Here is a 21,041-nt window from a genome sequence, read left to right as displayed (position 1 = left end):
TAAATAAATGGTTAACAGACAAGCCAGAATGTCAGAAAATATCTGAAGAGTGTAACTTGGAGATTGAGGTTGGTCCTGGAGACAGTGTCTCAAATGTGTCTTGTACTACCTCCAGACGTAGTAAACGCAGTTCACGCAGCAGTAGCACTAGTTCTTCTGTATCATCTGCATGTATTCAAGCAGAGGCGGAAAAGGCCGCACTTCTTACACGGGCTGCTGCACTGAAGGCTAAACATGCCATTGAAGTTCAGGAGGAGGAATTGAGACGGAAAAAGGAGCAATTAGAATTGGATGCTCAAATAGCAGCTTCAGTAGCGAAGATCACGGTGTTGCAAAGGTCTGATAATCAAAGCAAATGTTCACACAGTTCCAGTTCAAAATCAAAGAAGAGCGAAAAAAGTGTGGTCAATGCAACTGATAACCTCAATTTTGATTCTTCTCAGTCAAAATGTTTAAATCCCAATGCAAATGAATATGTGCCTGTGAATTCAATGCCGGTGGATGCAACTGGAGCAGCTGGTGTCTCTGTTTCTCAAGTCGTAATGGAGGATCATAGGAAAGGATGGAACGATCAACAAATATTCCATGCATCTGAACAATCTACTCTTCATTATCCTGCTCAAATGCCACATAATAACTTAGGAATTCATCATGGTACTCACGTTCTTCCTCCTCCGAGTGATCCCTTGCTTGATGTTCTGACAAGACAAGAGGAATTAACATCTTACCTTGTTCAACAGCAAGCAAATCCTCGTGTTCTACCAAAAAGGGAGATTCCAGTCTATGATGGTGACCCATTACAATATATTTCATTTATTAGAGCATTTGAACATGGCATTGAGCAGAAAACAACCAATGAAAAAGATAAATTGTATTTCCTTGAGCAGTTTACAAGGGGGCAGCCTAAAGACCTGGTCCGCAGTTGCCAATATATGGCCCCAGATAAAGGCTTTGCTTTGGCCAAAAAGTTACTAAAGGAACATTTTGGTGATGAGTTCAAGGTATCTACTGCTTATATGGAGAAAGCTTTGGGTTGGCCCACTTTGAAGGCTGAGGATGTGCAGGGATTACAGGCTTATGCCTTGTTTTTGCGTACATGTTGCAACACAATGGATGAACTGTCATATATGCAAGAACTTAACATGCCTAGCAACATGAAAATGGTTGTATTGAAGTTACCTTACAAGCTGAGAGAGCAATGGAGAGCTAAGGCTTGTGAGATTATGGAGTCTGGTCATGGCAGGGCAAGGTTCTATGATGTTGTTGAGTTCATTGAAAAACAGGTTAAGATGGCATCTGATCCTGTGTTTGGAGACATCCAAGACAAGCGTGGCACAGGTATATCCAGAGGTCAAACCCGCAAACCCTTTATGAGAAATAGTTTTGCCACTGATATTGCTGCTTCTGTTCCAGCTAAGAAGTCTAGCAATGCTTCATCACAGCAAAGATTTTGTTCTGTGTCGACGTCTAATGAAAACTGTTTGTTTTGTACAAACCAACATCCACTGGAAAGGTGTTTTGCATTGAAGAAAAGGACCCAACGAGACAAGATCGAATTCCTGAAATCCAAGGGAATTTGTTTCGGTTGTTTAAAGACTGGACATTTGAGTAAGGAATGTGAGCATCGTCTGAATTGTGACATATGTGGAAAAACACACCCCACAATCCTGCACATATATCACAAAGAGGTAACTGTAAAGGAGCCGGAGGAGAAACGCAAGGTAGTTTCTGTTCAAACTTGTGGTCACACAGGGGCCGGGACTGAAAGGAGTCTGATGTCCATTATACCAGTCCAAGTCAAAACAGTTAAAGGTAACAAAGTAATGCAGACATATGCTTTTCTGGACCCGGGAAGTTCTGCCACCTTTTGTTCAGAGCACTTAAAGAATGAGCTAAATCTGAGTGGAAAGAAAGTCAACATTCTCCTTCGCACCATGGGTCAGGAACAGTCTGTGTCTTGCAGTGTTATTAACGGACTGGAAATCAGTGGTATATGCACCAATCATTTCTTCCCACTTCCTGCCGTCTATACACAGCAAAAGATGCCTGTTAACTCTCAGAACATCATTACTCAAGAGGAGTTATCCAAGTGGTCATACTTGGACAAGGTAAAGATACCGTACATTCAAGCAGGTGTTGATTTACTGATTGGAACTAATGCTGCTAATGTAATGGAACCATATGAAATAATAAACAGTCATGGTAATGGGCCATTTGCCATTAAGACCCTATTGGGATGGGTTGTCAATGGGACTGTGGAGGAAAATGGTGACCATAAGAATGAAGAAGGGCATTCTGTTGTTAACGTTAACAGAATTTCAGTTGTTAAATTGGAAGAGCTGCTTAACAATCAGTTTAATCATGATTTCAGTGAAAGGACTGCTGAAGAAAGCGAAATGTCAAGGGAAGATCTTCGGTTCATGAGCCTAATGGACAACACAGTCACGTTCCAGGATGGACATTACAGCCTAAGATTACCATTCAAGACTGATGTCATACTACCTGATAACCTCTGTGTTGCTAAGCAACGACTGCATGGTCTAAAAAGGAAATTGGAAAGAAACCAAGAGTTTTGTGCAAAGTATACAAATTTTCTTGCTGATGTTATAAACAAAGGCTATGCTGAGAAGGTACCAGATCACCAACTTGATCGTGTGGATGGCAAAGTTTGGTACATTCCTCATCACGGGGTGTTTCATCCCAAGAAGGGATCATTAAGAGTTGTGTTTGACTGTGCGGCAACATACAGAGGGACATCACTTAATAGTCAACTGTTGCAAGGTCCTAATCTTACCAATTCTTTGGTGGGTGTATTGCTGAGATTCAGGCAAGAACCAATAGCTTTCATGGCGGACATAGAAGCGATGTTCCATCAAGTTAAAGTGGCTGTGGAGGATGTAGATTTTCTTCGTTTCTTGTGGTGGCCTGGTGGAGAATTGACTAAAGAGCCCATTACATACAGGATGACGGTTCATCTTTTTGGAGCGGTGTCTTCTCCAAGCTGCGCATGCTATGCCTTGAAACAAACAGCAAAGGACAATGAAGCTAACTTCCCATTAGAAGTGATTGAAACGATCAACAATAACTTCTATGTTGATGATTGTTTGAAGAGTGTCTCCTCTGAGGAAGTGGCTATTTCTATGGTTAAAAATCTCACCTCTCTATGTCAGAAAGGAGGTTTTCGTTTGACAAAGTGGATCAGCAATAGTCGCAAGGTGTTGCAGTCAGTCTCTGAGGAAGACCGAGCCAAGGATATACAGCAACTGGATCTAGATCGAGATAAGTTGCCCGTTGAAAGAGCTTTAGGTCTGCAATGGAGTGTGGAAGCTGACTCTTTTCAATTCAAGATTTCCTTGAAAAATCAACCTTGTACAAGGCGAGGCATTCTGTCTGTGGTAAGCTCTGTCTATGATCCTTTGGGTTTTCTTGCTCCACTTATTCTGCCTGCTAAAATGCTTTTACAGGAGTTGTGCAGACAGACTTTAGGCTGGGATGACGATATACCATCACTTTTCCAAAGACAATGGAACCTTTGGATTTTTGAGTTGGCCAAAGTTGCAGAGTTCCAGGTGAACAGATGTTTTAAACCCATGGATTTTGGACTGCCCACTCATGCTTGTTTACATCACTTTGCTGATGCTTGTGAAGCTGGTTATGGCACAGTTTCTTATTTGAAGATGCTGAACAGTGCAAACATGGTACATGTAGCTTTCTTGCTGGGTAAGTCCAGAGTAACACCGTTGAAACCTGTGACCATACCTCGTTTGGAACTTACAGCGGCTGTCCTGGCAGTCAAGGTTGACATCATGTTGAAGAAGTTGTTGCAATTTCCTTTGGAAGATTCAGTCTTTTGGACTGATAGTACAACTGTCCTCAATTACATTAAGAACGAGGACAAACGGTTTCATACTTTTGTCGCTAATAGAGTGTCTTCTATAAGAGACACAACGCAACCTCAACAGTGGAGATATGTACCCTCTAAAGAAAATCCTGCAGATGATGCATCCCGGGGGTTGAAAGTGGAATCTTTTCTGGGCAATAAGCGATGGATTGATGGTCCCAGTTTTCTCTGGAAGCCGAATGACAGACAGTTCCTCCCAAGTGATTCGACTTTGACTGATGATGACCCTGAAGTAAAAAAGGAGTTAAAGGTAAATGTTGTGATCTTGCAGAATGAACACAATGCTACAAGTAAACTTCTTCATTACTTCTCAGATTGGAAACGTCTTAAAGTTGCAGTGGCCTGGATTTTGAAACTGCGGAAACTTCTGCTAGAATTAAGTCGTAAACGACAGCAGTTGCAGTTGTCTTTGGAGCAAATTGACAGTGTTGTTGTAGATGCAAAATTACAGGAATTTAAAGCATCTCTGGGCAGACAAAATGTAACTGTTGAGGATCTGTACAAGGCAGAAGTTAGCATCATTTGTTTCAGCCAACAGGAACAATTTCAAGAGGAAATTGCTGTGATCATGGATGGAGGCGTTGTTAAAAGAAACAGTTCTGTTTATAGTTTGGATCCGCTGTTGCGTGATGGTCTGCTGCTAGTGGGAGGAAGACTTTGTAAGTCAGCCATGCCAAGCGAAAGGAAAAATCCCATCTTGTTATCAAAAGATCAGCATGTGTCACATCTCATACTTCGAGACATTCACGAACAACTGTGTCATGGTGGCAGAAATCTGATGCTTTCCAAGCTTCGGTGTAAGTACTGGATTACAAATGCCAACTCTGTTGCCAGAAAGATCATTTCCAAGTGCGTGATTTGTAGACGCTATAAGGGAAGGCTGGGTGAACAGAAGATGGCAGACCTTCCAGTAGAAAGGATCACCCCTGATTTACCACCTTTTACTAATGTGGGTGTGGATTTTTTTGGCCCCATAGAAGTAAAAAGGGGACGAAGTAAAGTTAAACGCTATGGAGTAATCTTTACTTGCATGGCAAGTAGAGCTGTCCATTTGGAAGTGGCATACTCACTCGATACGGACTCATGCATCAATGCCTTGCGTAGGTTTGTTTGTCGTCGTGGACAGGTCTCTCACATGAGGTCGGATAATGGGACAAATTTCATTGGCGCTGAGCGGGAGCTAAGAGAGGCACTCGTTGCATTAAACAACGAAAAGATTCAAAGGGCCTTATTGCAAAAGGGAATTCATTGGGATTTTAATCCACCTTCAAGCTCTCATTATGGAGGAGTATGGGAGCGTATAATTCGAATGGTGAAACAAATTCTATGTACAGTTATTCGACAACAAACCTTGGATGATGAAGCACTGCAAACTGTCTTGTGTGAAGCAGAAGCAATTTTGAACGATCGACCCATCTCTAAACTGTCCGATGATCCTAATGATTTGGAAGCTCTTACACCGAATCACCTTCTGCTTATGAAGGGAAATCCTGCATTGCCACCTGGTTTGTTTGAACAGTCTGATGTGTATGCCAAAAGGAGATGGAGACAAGTGCAATATATTTCGGACCTCTTCTGGAAAAGGTGGGTACGCGAATACCTACCCTTGTTGCAAGAGCGACGAAAATGGAACAAGAAACATAAAAACCTTGCTGTTGGAGACATCGTGATCATTGCTGATCCTACTGCACCACGTGGCTCATGGCTTCTTGGAAAAATTGTGGAGACTTACCCAGACAATAGAGGTTTAGTTCGTTCAGTAAAAGTTCAAACTAAATATAACACCTTGGAACGTCCAGTTAATAAACTCTGTCTTCTATTAGAAGCAACATACTAAATAGGGCATGCTGTAATCTAAAAGGTGTTTAAATTTACTGTCTTATACCTTTGGTACAAAATTTGAGTTGGTATGCAAGGCTCCATTTTTTTGTATGAATTTGTAATTGTTATGTCTTTATGACATAATCAATTAAGGGGCCGGTGTGTTGGAGCCATTAATGGTAAAACTTTACTTGGCCACTGGGTGGCAGTGTGAAACAATATAATTGTAGCACCATTGTAAGACTCAGGTGTGTGTGTGTTGGTAATTAGGAAGCACACAGTTTTTGACCGCACAGCAGAGTAGCGTGTAGTGCTGGATTATGATCTTTTCAATGTCTTCAAGGTATGGACTTTAATGGTAAATATTTGTCAACAAGGAATACTCACAGCAAGTTGTTTGAGACAATCGCTATTGGAGCACAAAAATAAAGAGACATTAGTTTGCATCTATTTCCGCTTGCATGGACTCTGTTTGTACGCGTTCTAAACTTGCTCACTTAATTATCAACGGCAGCGGCTTAATGGAAAGCCGTTACAATGTCATTGATGACATTGCACCTGTGAAGATCAGACAGATGACTGGCAATAAATCACCATGGAGAAAATCAACAGCAGTACAGAGTATGAATAGACAATGCAGAAAAGCTGAGCGGATGTGGCGGAAGACAAAACTTGAAATTCACTATAGCATCTATAAAGACAGCCTTCATGCTTTCAATGTTGAACTAGGTAAAGCTAGACAAACATTCTTCTCGAACCTTATAAACAGCAACTTAAACAACACTCGCACTCTGTTTGCTACAGTTGAGAGACTAACAAACCCCCCTAGTAAGATCCCTAGTGAACTGCTCTCTGACAGCAAGTGCGATGAGTTTGCTTCCTTCTTTTCTGAGAAGATCAATAATATCAGAAAGACAATTAGCACACCCTCAAGTTATGCAGAGATCAGACAGTTTCGACCGCAATTTCAAAAAGAAGTCATTATGTCTACTTTTGAAGAAATCGATAGCAACATTTTGGAAGAAACAGTACAGCACCTCAAATTGTCAACCTGCCACCTTGACACACTTCCCACATCTTTTTTCAAAAGTGTGCTTAACTGTTTAGAAGCAGATATTTTAGAAGTGGTGAACACCTCACTTCTTTCTGGGACTTTTCCAAACTCCCTGAAAACTGCAGCTGTTAAGCCCCTTCTGAAAAAGAAAAACCTTGATAACACCATACTGAGCAACTATAGACCAATATCAAATCTTCCTTTCATAAGCAAGATTATAGAAAAGGTTGTTTTCAATCAGCTGAATCACTGCATAAACTCAAATGGATACCTGGACCATTTCCAATCTGGCCTCAGACAACATCATAGCACAGAGACAGCGCTCATAAAGATAATAAATGATATTCGCCTAAATTCAGATTCTGGCAAAATATCAGTGCTGGTACTACTAGATCTCAGTGCTGCGTTCGACACTGTCGATCATAACATTCTTTTAGATAGACTGGAACATTGGTTCGGGCTTTCTGGGATGGTTCTAAATTGGTTCAGGTCATACTTAGAAGGGAGAGGCTATTATGTGAGTATAGGAGAACATAAGTCTAAGTGGACGTCCATGACATGCGGAGTCCCACAAGGCTCAATTCTAGCGCCGCTGTTGTTCAGCCTGTATATGCTCTCACTAAGTCAAATAATGAGAAAGAAAATTGCATATCACAGCTATGCAGATGATACCCAGATTTACCTAGCCTTATCGCCAAATGACTACTGCCCCATTGACTCTCTCTGCCAATGCATTGATGAAATTAACAGTTGGATGTGCCAAAACTTTTTATAGTTAAACAAGGAGAAAACGGAAGTCATTGCATTTGGAAACAAAGATGAAGTTCATAAGGTAAATGCGTACCTTGACACTAGGGGTCAAAAAACAAAAAATCAAGTCAAGAATCTGGGTGTGATTCTGGAGTCAGACCTCAGTTTCAGTAGCCATGTCAAAGCAGTAACTAAATCAGCATTCTACCATCTCAAAAACATTGCAAGAATTAGATGTTTTGTTTCCCGTCAAGATTTGGAGAAACTTGTTCATGCCTTTATCACCAGCAGGGTGGACTATTGTAATGGTCTCCTCACTGGCCTTCCCAAGAAGACCATTAGACAGCTGCAGCTCATACAGAACACTGCGGCCAGGATTCTGACTAGAACCAAAAAATCAGAGCATATTACACCAGTCCTCAGGTCCTAACACTGGCTACCAGTTATGTTGAGGATAGATTTTAAAGTACTTTTACTTGTTTATAAAGCACTCAATGGCCTAGGACCTACATACATTGCAAATATGCTCACTGTATACAAACCTAACAGACAACTCCGATCACTAGGATCGAGTCAGTTAGTAATATCAAGAGTTCACACAAAACAAGGGGAATCTGCTTTTAGCTACTATGCCGCCTGCAGTTGGAATCAGCTTCCAGAAGAGATCAGATGTGCTAATACATTAGCCACATTTAAATGCAGACTGAAAACTCACCTGTTTAGTTGTGCATTTATTGAATGAGCACTGTGCTACGTCCGAACAGACTGCATTATTTTATGTATAATCATTTTACTGTGCAAATTAATTTTAAAATCTATTTTTCTGTTTTTATTGTTGTTAGTGTGCTACTGTTTTAATTAATTTAAATCAATTTTTAAATCATTTAAAATTTTCTTCTGTTTGTGTGATTATTATTTTAAATTTTTATGACTATGATTTTTATGCTATTCCTCTTATGTACAGCACTTTGAATTACCATTGTGTATGAAATGTGCTATATAAATAAACTTGCCTTGCCTTGCCTTGCCTTGACGGTTGTGGGCCGTTGAGCGCAGCCCCTCCAGGGGAAGAGCGGGGTGCACCACATTACACAGTGTCGGTCTCTCCCCAGGGCCCTCAGGATTCTTGCCAGCTAACCCTGCCAGCGCTACAGGCCGTGGTGGTCTTCAGGCCCTGAAACCTGAGAAACCACCATGTGATGGTCTACTACATCAACCACCAGGGGGGTCTGAGTTCACGCCTCTTGTACAAGCTGGCATACCAGATGGTCCCAGGGAAAACTCCTCTCACTCAGAGCAGTACACATCCATGGACATCTGAATTTGGGAGCAGACGTCCTGTCGAGGCAGGGCCGAGGCCTGGGAAATGGATGGTTCACCCCGAAGTAGTGAATCAGACATGGAGAGTATCTGGCCAGGCTCAGGTGGACCTCTTTACGACTCAGGAGACATCGTAATGTCCCCTCTGGTTCTCTCTGACTCATCCAACTCCTCTTGGACTGGATGCCATGGTACAGACATGGTCGAGGCTTTGTGTGTACTCCTTTCCCCTGATCGCTCTGCTCCCAGCAGTTCTGGAGACAGTTCGCCTGGACGGAGTCAGCCTACTACTAGTAGCCCCATTCTGGCCAACCCGAGTATGGCTTTCTGACCCATATATCCCTTCTCGATGGCGCTCCATGGGAGATTCCTGTCAGGAGGGACCTCCTCTCACAAGCAGGGGACACTATTCTTAACCCATGTCCAGAGTTGTGGAAGCTATGGGTGTGGCCCCTGAGGAGGCACAACTCATAGCTTCTGGTCTCTCGACCGAGGTTGCTAAGACCACCCTCCAATCCAGAGCTCCTTCTACGAGGAAACTTTATGCCCTGAAGTGAAAGCTTTTCACTTCTTGGTGTAGAGAACACCAGCTTGGCCCAGTTTACTGCCCGTTTGGTACAGTACTGGAGTTCCTGCAGGCTAGGTTCTCTACGGGGTTAACCCACTTCACCTTAGCAAGGCAAGGCAAGTTTATATATATAGCACATTTCATACACAACAGTAATTCAAAGTGTTTTACATAAGAGGAATTAAAATCATAATATAAAAATCATAAAAAATTTATCATAATAATCACAACAATAAAAACGGAAGATTTAAGAACATTTAAAATTATTTAAAAATTGCATAACCTTGAAGGTCTACGTGGCAGCTCTTTCAGCCTACCACGCCCCTCTCAGTAGGGAAAAAATCCTCCGCAGTGTTCTCAGGCTGAGGCCTCGAGTTCAACCATTTGTGAAACCAGACCAGGAAAAGCACAACTGTTTATGCAAGCACTCGACACTTTTGTCCACAGAGCTTCCCAGTGGCGTAACCAGATCAACTGTTTGTCTGTTATGGTCCCTCTAAGAGGGGGTTCCCAGCCTCTAAACTCACTATCAGCAGATGATTGTTGATGCCATTTCTGCATCCTATGAGTCCTCCAACCTCCCCTCTCCTTTGGGGATTAAGGCCCACTCTATCCTGAGGCATGGCCACCTCTAAAGCTCTTATGGCAGGCGTCCCGTAACGAGACACTGCGTCCATGGGCCATAATTCCAGACAGTAGCTGACGCTGGCTTCACTGCACGTCCTTTTATACTTCCTGGTCGCTTACGTCACCCGGCCGTGACGTCACTCCCCTCATTTGATTTGTTACAGACGACATTTAGAGCATGGTTCGCCAATGGCGTTCCCTTGTACCAGCAGTTCACCTTGTCCTATTTCACTAATGCATTCTTCGTATTTTATCCATTTCCAACCTGTCCATATACACCTGTTCTCCGAGTCATTATTATCTCCACCTTGGGATACTTTATTCTGCAGTCTTAGCAGACAACAAACAGGACTCCTTTTATAGCTCCTGGATGCTCACTGTACTGATTTATCATAATCTTTGGTGATTCTAGAAGCTTTACTTTCAGATCTTTCTTGCACTTTGGTTTATCCTTAGCAGGGCCATCCCACCACATATGCTCTCCAAAACATCCACAAATTAAACAGTTTCCTCCAATAAATAGTCTGTTACATTTTAGGCTAACAGGATTTCCCATTGTCCTATTTTGCCTGTCTCTTTCATGCTGTATATTCGTTTTCACTAACTGTGTTCCTACTCTAAAATTTGTGTGTCCCAGTCTCTGTTGTTGCAGTTGGCTCTCAGCCATTCTATTTTTCCTAGGGATCTCTCAGCTAATCCATTGCTTTGAGGAGAATAACTTAATGCTTTCTGCATTCCAATGTGTTTCTTGGTTAACCAATTTCCTAATTCATCTCCAACAAAATAAGTTGCATTGTCATTTCATATGCAGTGCTACATTAGCCTCGCTTCCCCAATTTAGACTTCCTCTTTTTACTGTTGCGTATATTTGTTTTTTCCTGCCAATTCTCTTCTAGAGGTACAGACCAAAAACCATTAGCTAAATATGTTTTAGAAATATACTTCCCATGTCTAATTCTTTCAACCATGTCTCTTGCATTTATAAAATATAGTCTGTCTGGTTTTGTCGTTCACTTTAGGGCTTTAAAATTGGACACTAATCTAAATGTGTTACCTGGTTTTCATACCAACTGAATTGGACTATTAGTTATAGCTCCCTTTACCTCTCTTATAATTCCCTGTTCTACATGTTCTCTAATTGTTAAATTCATCCCATCCTTCTTTATTAATGGGATATTGTCTTTGTTGTTTATGTACGTCTCCTTCAATGTTGTGTGCATATTTCTCACTGACTTTACCACAATCATTTTTGCTCCTCCCATATGGGGTTTTCCATAATGCATTCATTAGTTCTCTTTTTGCTAATTCCGACCCTTTAATATTTGCTTCTATTCTCTGCAATTCTTTCTGCCAATCAGACCTTTTTAAGGTCTTTAGCTGCTAGCAAGTTTTCAGCACCTTGTATCATTTTCCATGCTTACCATTATGCCATGGCTGTAGGGCTTGTAACCCACAAAGGATGCTGTTTCAATTCCCACACCGGCAGGATTTGAAGGTGGGGATTGTGAATGAACAGCGCTATTTCCACCTTCAATACCATGACAATAAGGTATTCAGTACCTGCTAAATCAACAAATAATTGAATGTTTCTTTCTATCACTCTGGGGTCACAGAGTTACTGCTTCAATAGGCCTGCCTCACCCTATTCTGTATCTGAAGTTTGTTTCTCTGTTTTTACTTCCTGTTTTTGCTGTGTTTGCTCTATCACTTTATTTCTTCTCACTTTCCTTATGCTAACTGTGTTTTTTTTTCTTTTATCTACGATCTTTTTCTTTTCTTCTGCAGTCATTTGTCCCCATTTTTCATCTGGGATGTAATCATTCCTAGCAGGTGTCACTGTCTTATTTGGTACTCTGGGCTTTACTTTATCCCAATTTTTAGAGTTCTGATTAGTCCATTTCAAAGGACTAGGGCCACTTTGGTTATTCTGCCTACTCTGAAACCTAGAATTTTATATTTTCCGCTCCCCTGTTTTAGGTTTAAATTGTTTAACATGGCCTGTAAACTTGTTCTGAGTGGTTCCTATTCTCAGGGGGGTTTCCTTTTTCTTTTTTACATGCAGTGTAGTAAAATCATACTCTGCTAATCTGTTTTCAATTTCTGTTTTGCTGGCATTGTTAAACCCCCTGGGGTCGAAAAATGCCCTGGGGCAGTTTCCCAAAAGGAACTTCAATTACTCTGTCATGGGGTCTACTTTTATTTGTATATACTGACAAAAACAAAAAACATTGTGATTTTGCAAAATAAAGAAAACAAAAAGGGAGTTCTGTCACTTCTTTCAAGTAAGTCCTTTCAGGAATAAAACTTACTTCAGAAGATGAACACCGCGGCGATCCAGCAGAGGAGATATTTACATGATTACGTTTTTTTTCTTTTATTAGCCTACTTGTTAGTTATTACTGTGACAGAACGTGCACACATTTTACCAATTAAGACTTTTTGCCAACTATTGTTCCTGACTACAGCAAGTGAAACATTATAAAGTACGTTTCATTTCACTGCGTCTAAATGCCTCACGATGCCAGGATATTTTTAATAGTCTATACAATAAAGAATGATGCAATATAAAGGTTATAGTGTTCACATTTAAGCTTAACAGTTATAATATGGCCTAGTTTCTTTGTATTGTATAATATACACAAAGCATGCTTATAGTTATGACTATAAGATCATATTATTTATTTAGTTATTAATGTATCTTACAACAATAGGATGTAATATGATGGTTTACACTGAGTGTATGTTTAGACAATATGTATTAGTAATACTGTGTTCTCGAATGGATGTTTAACGCGATAAACAAATATTATTAGTTTCTCAGATATAAAATGTCCTTTTTACGTTAGTACAAATGTGTGAGTCTATGACTACAAAATCATAATATATATATATATATATATATATATATATATAGTATGATGCTCCTGATATTAACATGCTCACAGATGTTTTGTTTTTGTTGTTTTTAGTGATCGGAAACCTGCTCAACACATGAATCCTGCTGACATTTACTTGAGTCTCCTCAAACTGTTTTCCTGAGAGCACTGTACACACTACAGATGTTAAAGAAGTTAACAAGTGAATCTCAAGTTATTTTGCGTGATAAATCAATATATTCAAAATAAGCTACAAACATATTTTGTCCTTACATCCTCCTTCATTCTTTCCTTAATTCCCTCAAACTTCTGACTGAATAACTCATTATGCGGCTCATTATGCAGGTCTTTGTCTTCTCAGGTGTGAATCACAGCATTATTCATGATGATTCACGTCTTCTCGCATACAGCCATTCTAAACAAAAAGTGTCTTCAAAAATTTAAATCAATATACTGTTTTGTGTGAACAAGTGAACGAGATGATTTTCATCATTTGATAGAAAAAACTCTAGCCTAACACGTCCAGTTCTCAAAAGTCTTGTGAACAAATATTCTGTATGTGTTTCATGACTTTATTTCAGTGACTTCAAAAATTTTGTTTTTCACCAAGCACGCATAAACGTTGTTTTCTCAAAAACACAAACATGTACATTCATGTTGCTTACATATTATTGTAGCCCAATTTGTGCTGATTACAATATAATCAGATTTGGTCCATCCATATATTTTTAAGATACTGAAAAAAGCATAAATGTCAGGGCATGTCAAAACTTCTTCAGGGCCCCAAAACACCATCAGACCCCAGAGGGTTAAGGTGAAGGCCAGGGAGCCAAAACACCTTGCTGATTTTTCTGAGAGCTGCATATCCCAATCCTAACTTGTGTGCCAAGAGGACCATTCGCACATTCACATCAAATGCGACGTCGTTTCTGGACTCATCGCGAAGTCGCGTAGACGTGTACACGCTCCTGCGGTACTTGTCATCTTTACACAGACAGCACTCGAGCAATAAACTGCTGCAGAACCCTTGATTCTGTGGATCTATATTAATTTTTAGCCCTGACATACCACAATTCGGACAAGTTAAATCACCAATGAGCTTATTCAGTCGCGCAACATGAACAAGCAGCCACTGTTGTGTAGAGTGCACTTTGTTTATAGATTGGCTTATATCTAAACCACCCTGGTTTCCCACCGACAGCTTACGTTCAGATGCGCTTCCCGAAGGCATTTCACTGGGTAATCCAACACTAATTTTCCTTTTCCCCCTTGCAAGTGACAACTGTTGTACTCTTTTCGATGACTGACGCGAAGTCATTTTCATTCATTCACTCAAAAGATCCCGCGGAAAGCTAAACCAAACAAGGAAGCGTCAAAGCATACCATGTGACGATTCTGAGCGAATCACATTGTCAGAAATTATCTTCAGCCAATGAGATTGCGCATTTAGAGTTAAATCCCCTCTTTTACTTTCACGATTGGTTGCTGATAAAAAGGAAATTACCATATTTGGATCTGACAGCATTGTACAGAAGAGGGAGAGCTTTAATTAAATTGTGAAGTAAATTAGCTGGAGCCCATTTCCATCTGTAGTATGTTTTATTGCTGTATTTATTTAAAAAAACGTGAAGAATAAAAGTTGGATAACAGTTTTTTTTGCAAAGTAGGTGGTTGACATTTCACAACAATTAACATTATTCATGCCATTTACTGGCCTTGCTATGACTTTCTTATTATATTTTTTACTTATCTATAAGTGTAAAATTGAACTTGAATTGTCTTCCAGAATGAATGGACAAGATCAAGGTGGAAATTAACCCTTTTTCTAAACCTCATCACCCAGAATGAGTTTTCAAATGATGTTTCATGCTGCTGTGATATGGGAAACTCTTCTCACACTGCAAACACTTGTAATGTTTCTCTCCAGTGTGAATTCTCATGTGAATCTTGAGGTTGTCTTTGCTTGAGAAGCTTTTTCCACAGTGTTTGCACATGAAAGACATTCCTCTGATGTGATTTACTACATGATTCTCAAGGTCATTCATGTCTGTGAGACTCCTTTCACACTAATGACATTTCATTCTTTCTTTTGAGTGAATCTTCATGTGTCTAGTTAGGGTTACACTCTGTGTGAAACTCTTCCCACACTGAGGGCAGGTGAAAAGCTTCTCTCCAGTGTGAATTCTCAGGTGAGAGGTTAGGTTTGCTTTGTGTGTGAAACTCTTCCCACACTGAGGGCAGGTGAAAGGCTTCTCTCCAGTGTGAACTCTCATGTGAGTCTTTAGGTTTGCTCTAAGTGTAAAACACTTTCCACACTGTTTGCAGGTGAAAGGCTTCTCTCCAGTGTGAATTATCATGTGAATTTTTAGGTTTGCTTTATTCGTAAAACACTTTCCACACTGTTTGCAGGTGAAAGGCTTCTCTCCAGTGTGAACTCTCATGTGAGTTTTTAGGTTTATTTTAATCGTGAAACTCTTCCCACACTGAGGGCAGGTGAAAGGCTTCTCTCCAGTGTGAACTCTCATGTGAGTGTATAGGTTTCTTTTAATCGTGAAACTCTTTCCACACAGTTCGCAGGTGAAAGGCTTCTCTCCAGTGTGAATTCTCATGTGGCCGTTAAAGCTTTCTTGTCGACTGAACATTTGTCCACACTGTTTGCAGGTGAAAGGCTTCTCTCCAGTGTGAACTCTCATGTGAGTTTTTAGGTGTGCTTTATTCGTAAAACTCTTTCCACACTGTTCGCAGGTGAAAGGCTTCTCTCCAGTGTGAACTCTCATGTGAGTTTTTAGGTGTGCTTTATTCGTAAAACTCTTTCCACACTGTTTGCAGGTGAAAGGCTTCTCTCCAGTGTGAATTCTCATGTGAGTTTTTAGGTTTCTTTTAAGCGTGAAACTCTTTACACACTGTTCGCAGGTGAAAGGCTTCTCTCCAGTGTGAATTCTCCTGTGGGCATTGGTGTGTGGGAAAAGCTGTGTGCTTTGATCTTTCTTTGGTGAGGACAGATTTTCAGTCTGTGGGCAACTAATTGATTTTTCTTCCATTTTGATATCAAAATGTTTTCCATTTTGATCTTCCTCTTTCATTTCATTCAGTTCTTGATGCTCCTCTTTCAGTGTCATCAGATCTGAGGTGAAAGAGACAAAGAAAAGTTAACGCCAGTTTAATGCAGAAGCTAGAGCACTTACTAGTCAGACTGACCACTGTCTGCATGATCTTAGTCTGGAGGACTGACTGCAGAGAATAAACAGTTACTGGCCACAGCATTTGCCAAATTCAGCCGTTTCAGTCTTTCTATGCGCAAAGTGCACAAGTTACAAGTTGCCAGGCTACACTGAAATATTCAGGAAATACAACCAACTTGATTTAATCACTGAACGAGTCAACAAGCACCTGTTGATTCAGAGCAAACTAAGAAAGTTTTACAGTTTATGATATTCTTTATAAAAATCATTTATTTCTGTAGAGTTGGAAATTTTAAGGATTCAATTAATTAGATCAGCTTTGAGAATGAAACTAACCTGTTTGTTCCTCAGTATCTTCATGTTTGACTCTCAATGTTTCTTCAATCTTCATGTCTTCACTCTCCTCTTTAATAAATGGCATCTTTACAATAGTGTGTCACATGGATCTCAGCTGCTTCACCAGGATTTTGTCCTTTTTAAGATGAGAATAATTAACAAAAAGTATTTTTTTTTTAAATGACTGAAATCTAAATATCTGAGTTGTGTCTCAATTAGCTCACTAGTTCAGTAATCAGTGCACTGGTAATGTGGAGTCAGTCAGAGTGATAGTTGATGAATTTAAATGATCTGATTAAAATATACATACAAATTATACAAATAATATTAACTTACGTATTTAATTAAGTTAACATTAGGTATTTATGATTTATATTTGGCATTAAATTATTTTTACATAGATCACTTTAATGAAAAAGTGTAATGACAACTTTTACAAACAAACTGCAACGTCTGTCGTCGGTGTGCACCGATTCGAGTGCTATTATTTATAATATTCGGTTCAGATGATTTGGGTTACTTTTACAAGGTACTGATTCTCAAATGGGGAACAAAACGAGACGCACCTTTCCCACCCAGCACCAGACGTCATTTAGACGTCGTTTTTTGGGCTAAATCAAGTCGGCCCGTCATTGACTTCTTTTAGGCCAAAAATCGACATTGAAAATTGGTCTTTGTTTGGTCTGTCTAACTCAGCTATTAGGGTTGCACAAGCCAGTGCATTCTTAGTGCCGGTCCCAAGCCCAGAAAAATGGGGAGGGTTGCGTTAGGAAGGGCATCCAGCGTAAAACATGCCAAATCAAATATGCGGATCACTAATCGGAATTTCATACCGGATCGGTCGAGGCCCGGGTTAACAATATCCGCCACAGGTACGGTTAGCCGACAGGGTACTGGTGGAAATTGGGCTACTGTTGGCCAAAGGAGGAAAAGGAGAGGGTGGAGACGTCTACAGAGACGGCAGGGGAAGGAGAAGTGTGGGAGAGAGAATATCAGAGGGGGTACTATAAATGTTGGGACTATGACTGGTAAAGGAAGAGAGTTAGCTGACATGATGGAGCGGAGAAAGGTAGATATGTTGTGTGTTCAGGAGACCAGGTGGAAAGGGAATAAGGACAGGAACATTGGAGGTGGGTTTAAACTGTTCTATCATGGTGTAGATGGTAAGAGAAACGGTGTAGGTGTTATACTGAAGGAAGAGCACAGTAAGAGTATGGTGGAGGTGAAGAGAGTTTCTGATAGGGTGATGAAGCTGAAGCTGGATGTTGAAGGCATGATGATCAATATCATCAGTGCTTATGCTCCGCAAGTAGGTTGTGAGTTGGATGAGAAAGAAAGATTCTGGAGTGAGTAAGATGGAGTGGTGGAGAGTGTAGCTAGGAATGAAAGATTGGTGATAGGAGCAGACTTCAATGGCCATGTTGGTGAGGGGAACGGAGGTGATGAGGAGGTGATGGGTAGGTATGGTCTTAAGGACAGGAATGTGGCACTACTTGGTGTGACATCTGGAAAGGGAAAGGAAGATAAAGAGACGTGGTGGTGGAATGAGGAAGTGCAGGACAGCATTAGGAGGAAGAGGTTGGCTAAACAGAATTGGGATCGGCAGGGGGATGAAAAAAGTAGACAGGAGTATAAGAAGATGAGGCAGCAGGTGAAGAGGGATGTGGCAAAAGTGAAGGAAAAGGCCTATAAGGAGCTGTATGAGAAGTTGGACACTAAGGAAGGAGAAAAGGATTTGTACCGGTTGGCCAGGCAGAGAGATAGAGCTGGGAAGGATGTGCTGCAAGTTAGAGCGATAAAGGATGCAGAGGGAAATGTGTTGTCTAGTGAGGAGAGTGTGTTGAGAAGGTGGAGAGAGTATTTTGAGCAGCTGATGAATGAGGAAAATGAGAGAGAGAGAAGGTTGGATGATGCGGACATGGTGGAGCAGAAAGTGGATAGAATTAGCAAGGAGGAAGTGAGAGCAGCTATTAAAAGGATGAAAATTGGAAAGGCGGTTGGACCAGATGAGATTCCGCTAGAAGTGTGGAGATGTTTAGGAGAGATGGCAGTGGAGTTTTTGACTAAATTGTTTAACAGGATTTTGGATGGTGAGAGAATGCCGGAGGAATGGAGAAGGAGTGTTCTGGTACCAATTTTTAAGAATAAGGGAGATGTGCAGGCCTGTAGTAACTACAGGGGAATAAAGTTGATCAGTCACACCATGAAGTTATAGGAAAGAGTAGTGGAAGCTAGGCTGAGAGAGGAGGTGACCATCTGTGAGCAACCGTATGGTTTCATGCAGAGGAAGAGTGCTACAGACGCAATCTTTGCTTTGAAGATGTTGATAGAGAAGTATAGGGAAGGTCAGAAGGAGTTGCATTGCGTGTTTGTAGATCTGGAGAAAGTGTACGACAGGGTTCCAAGGGAGGAGTTGTGGTTTTGTATGAGGAAGTCAGGTGTAGCTGAGAAGTATGTGAGGGTGGTGCAGGACATGTATGAGGAAAGTGTGACAGCAGTGAAGTGTGCGGTAGGAATGTCAAACTGGTTCAAGGTGAAGGTGGGATTGCATCAAGGATCGGCTCTGAGCCCTTTCTTGTTTGCAGTGGTGATGGACAGGTTGACAGATGAGGTCAGACAGGAGGCACCATGGACGATGATGTTTGCAGATGATATTGTGATTTGTGATAAAAGTAGGGATCAGGTCGATAAAAGCCTGGAGAGGTGTAGGTACGCGCTGGAGAGAACGGGAATGAAAGTCAGTAGGAGTAAGACAGAGTCCATGTGTGTGAATGAGAGGGAAGGCAGTGGAGTGGTGAGGTTGCAGGGAGAAGAGGTGGTGAAGGTGGAGGAGTTTAAGTACCTGGGGTCAACAGTGCAAATTAATGGAGAGTGTGTTAGAGAAGTGAAGAAAAGAGTGCAGGCAGGGTGGAATGGGTGGAGGAGTGTGGCAGGAGTGATTTGATATCCAAGGGTCTCTGCAAGAGTGAAAGGGAAAGTTTATAGGACTGTGGTGAGACCTGCGGTGTTGTACGGTTTAAAGACAGTGGCGTTGTCAAAAAGACAAGGGGCGGGGCTGGAGGTGGCAGAGTTGAAGATGTTGAGATTTTCATTGGGAGTGACAAGGATGGACAGGATTAGAAATGAGCTTATTAGAGGGACGGCACATGTAGGATGTTTTGGAGACAAGGTGAGGGAGGCCAGATTGAGATGGTTTGGACATGTGCAGAGGAGGAACATGCAGTATATTGGTAGAAGAATGCTGAGGATGGACGTGCCGGGCAGGAGGAAAAGAGGAAGGCCGAGGAAGAGGTTTATGGATGTGGTGAGGGAAGACATGCAGGTAGTCGGGGTGAAAGAGGCAGATGTAGAGGACAAGGTAGGGTGGAGAATGATGATCCTCTGTGGCGACCCCTAACGGGAGCAGCCAAAAGAAGAAGAAGAAGAAGAAGAAGAAGTTTGGTCTGACTAAATTTAGTCCAAATTTGTCCCAAAAATCAACGTTTAAAAATGGGTTTTGTTTGGGCCATCTGATTTGATCCAAATTTACTCCAAAAATAGATGTTTAAAACTGGGCTTTGTTTGTTCCATCTAATTCACTCCAAATTTAGCATGAACACACTTATTTCGGAACACATATACCCCTAATATAGCCACATAAATGAAGCAAGTATAGAAATTGTAGAAATCATTTTAAGTTCTGTCACCGCACAACCTGCACTTAAATTATTTGTTATTAAGTATCTACATTCGCAAACAATATGTAAACATACTGTTAGGGCTGGACAATAATTCGATATCAATATATATCGCGATATAATTTTTTTCAATAACGGTGACACGATTTTTAAACCCATTTCCGATATTTCGATATACATTTGCATATATATATATATATATATATATATGTAAGGGATAATTACATATCGCTTCGCGTCGGGTCCTGATCACACTGTCGGGGCTTATTTCTGCGATAACTACAGGCTGCCTGTACATTATCCCGCTTATTACACGGCTACTTGCCACATAAGGAAAAAAACTCGACATGAATATGAATTTGAAATCTTTTATTGGCATATTTGTTTTAAATTAACATTTTTATCCTTCCGCGAAACGATATAGTACCACGTGACTAACATTCAAACTATGTACGTTAGTAAGACAATTTAAATAGATTAATGTCAAAATTTTCCATTGTTAATTGTGGTTGTCCAGTGTTTGTCACAAGATGGCGCCAAACGGTAATCTTTGTTGGCACGGAGGGATTTTAAACATACAAGTAGTACCGGCTATGCGTTATTACTTTGGAGCGGTGATTATTTGAAAAGAACAAACCTGCAAATGTCTCAACTGACCAATCAGAATCAAGCATTCCAAAGAGCCGTGTAATAAATAAATAAATAAATAAATAAATAAATATAATATAATATAATTTTATGCATTAGCATTTGTCACTGAATGACGTTCAATGCTCAGCCGTCAGAAGAGCAGAACAGAATTGGTTACAGACGAAATGGTTGATAAGACAGGAAAGACTAATTCAGTGGTGTGGAAGTGGTTCGGCTTTTTAAGTTCGAAAAAACTCTGCCATTGGTAAGTTCATGCAAATACTCGCCATAATATCAGC

The 21,041-nt window shown here is 40.8% G+C and overlaps 1 protein-coding gene across 2 annotated transcripts; it reads right to left on the bottom strand.

The window, feature by feature from the left end:
* Positions 1–14,920: 14,920 nt before the first annotated feature.
* LOC141333861 (uncharacterized) lies at positions 14,921–16,520 on the bottom strand. Of its 2 annotated transcripts, XM_073839018.1 has the most exons (3): positions 16,436–16,520; positions 14,992–16,041; positions 14,921–14,922 (listed from the first exon to the last, which is right to left on the bottom strand). In XM_073839018.1, coding segments are annotated over exons 1-3 (1,137 nt in total). The 2 variants fall into 2 exon arrangements, with proteins under 2 accessions (XP_073695119.1, XP_073695118.1); XM_073839017.1 differs by lacking the exon at positions 14,921–14,922 and having other exon boundaries at positions 14,984–16,041.
* Between the last annotated feature and the right edge of the window lie 4,521 nt (positions 16,521–21,041).

Source organism: Garra rufa, chromosome 4 (assembly GCF_049309525.1).
Source record: "Garra rufa chromosome 4, GarRuf1.0, whole genome shotgun sequence".
In the NCBI taxonomy this organism is placed as follows: Eukaryota; Metazoa; Chordata; class Actinopteri; order Cypriniformes; family Cyprinidae; genus Garra; species Garra rufa.
Note: the sequence above shows the minus strand (reverse complement) of the source record. Positions and strands in the feature narration are given on the sequence as shown.

Bases quoted from the DNA above. Each gene is read 5' to 3' on its own strand.
- LOC141333861 (XM_073839017.1), bottom strand. From the start codon at position 16,520: ATGCCATTTATTAAAGAGGAGAGTGAAGACATGAAGATTGAAGAAACA. The intron at 16,042-16,435 runs GTTAGTTTCATT...CTTTCACCTCAG, and splicing joins AGATACTGAGGAACAAACAG to ATCTGATGACACTGAAAGAG.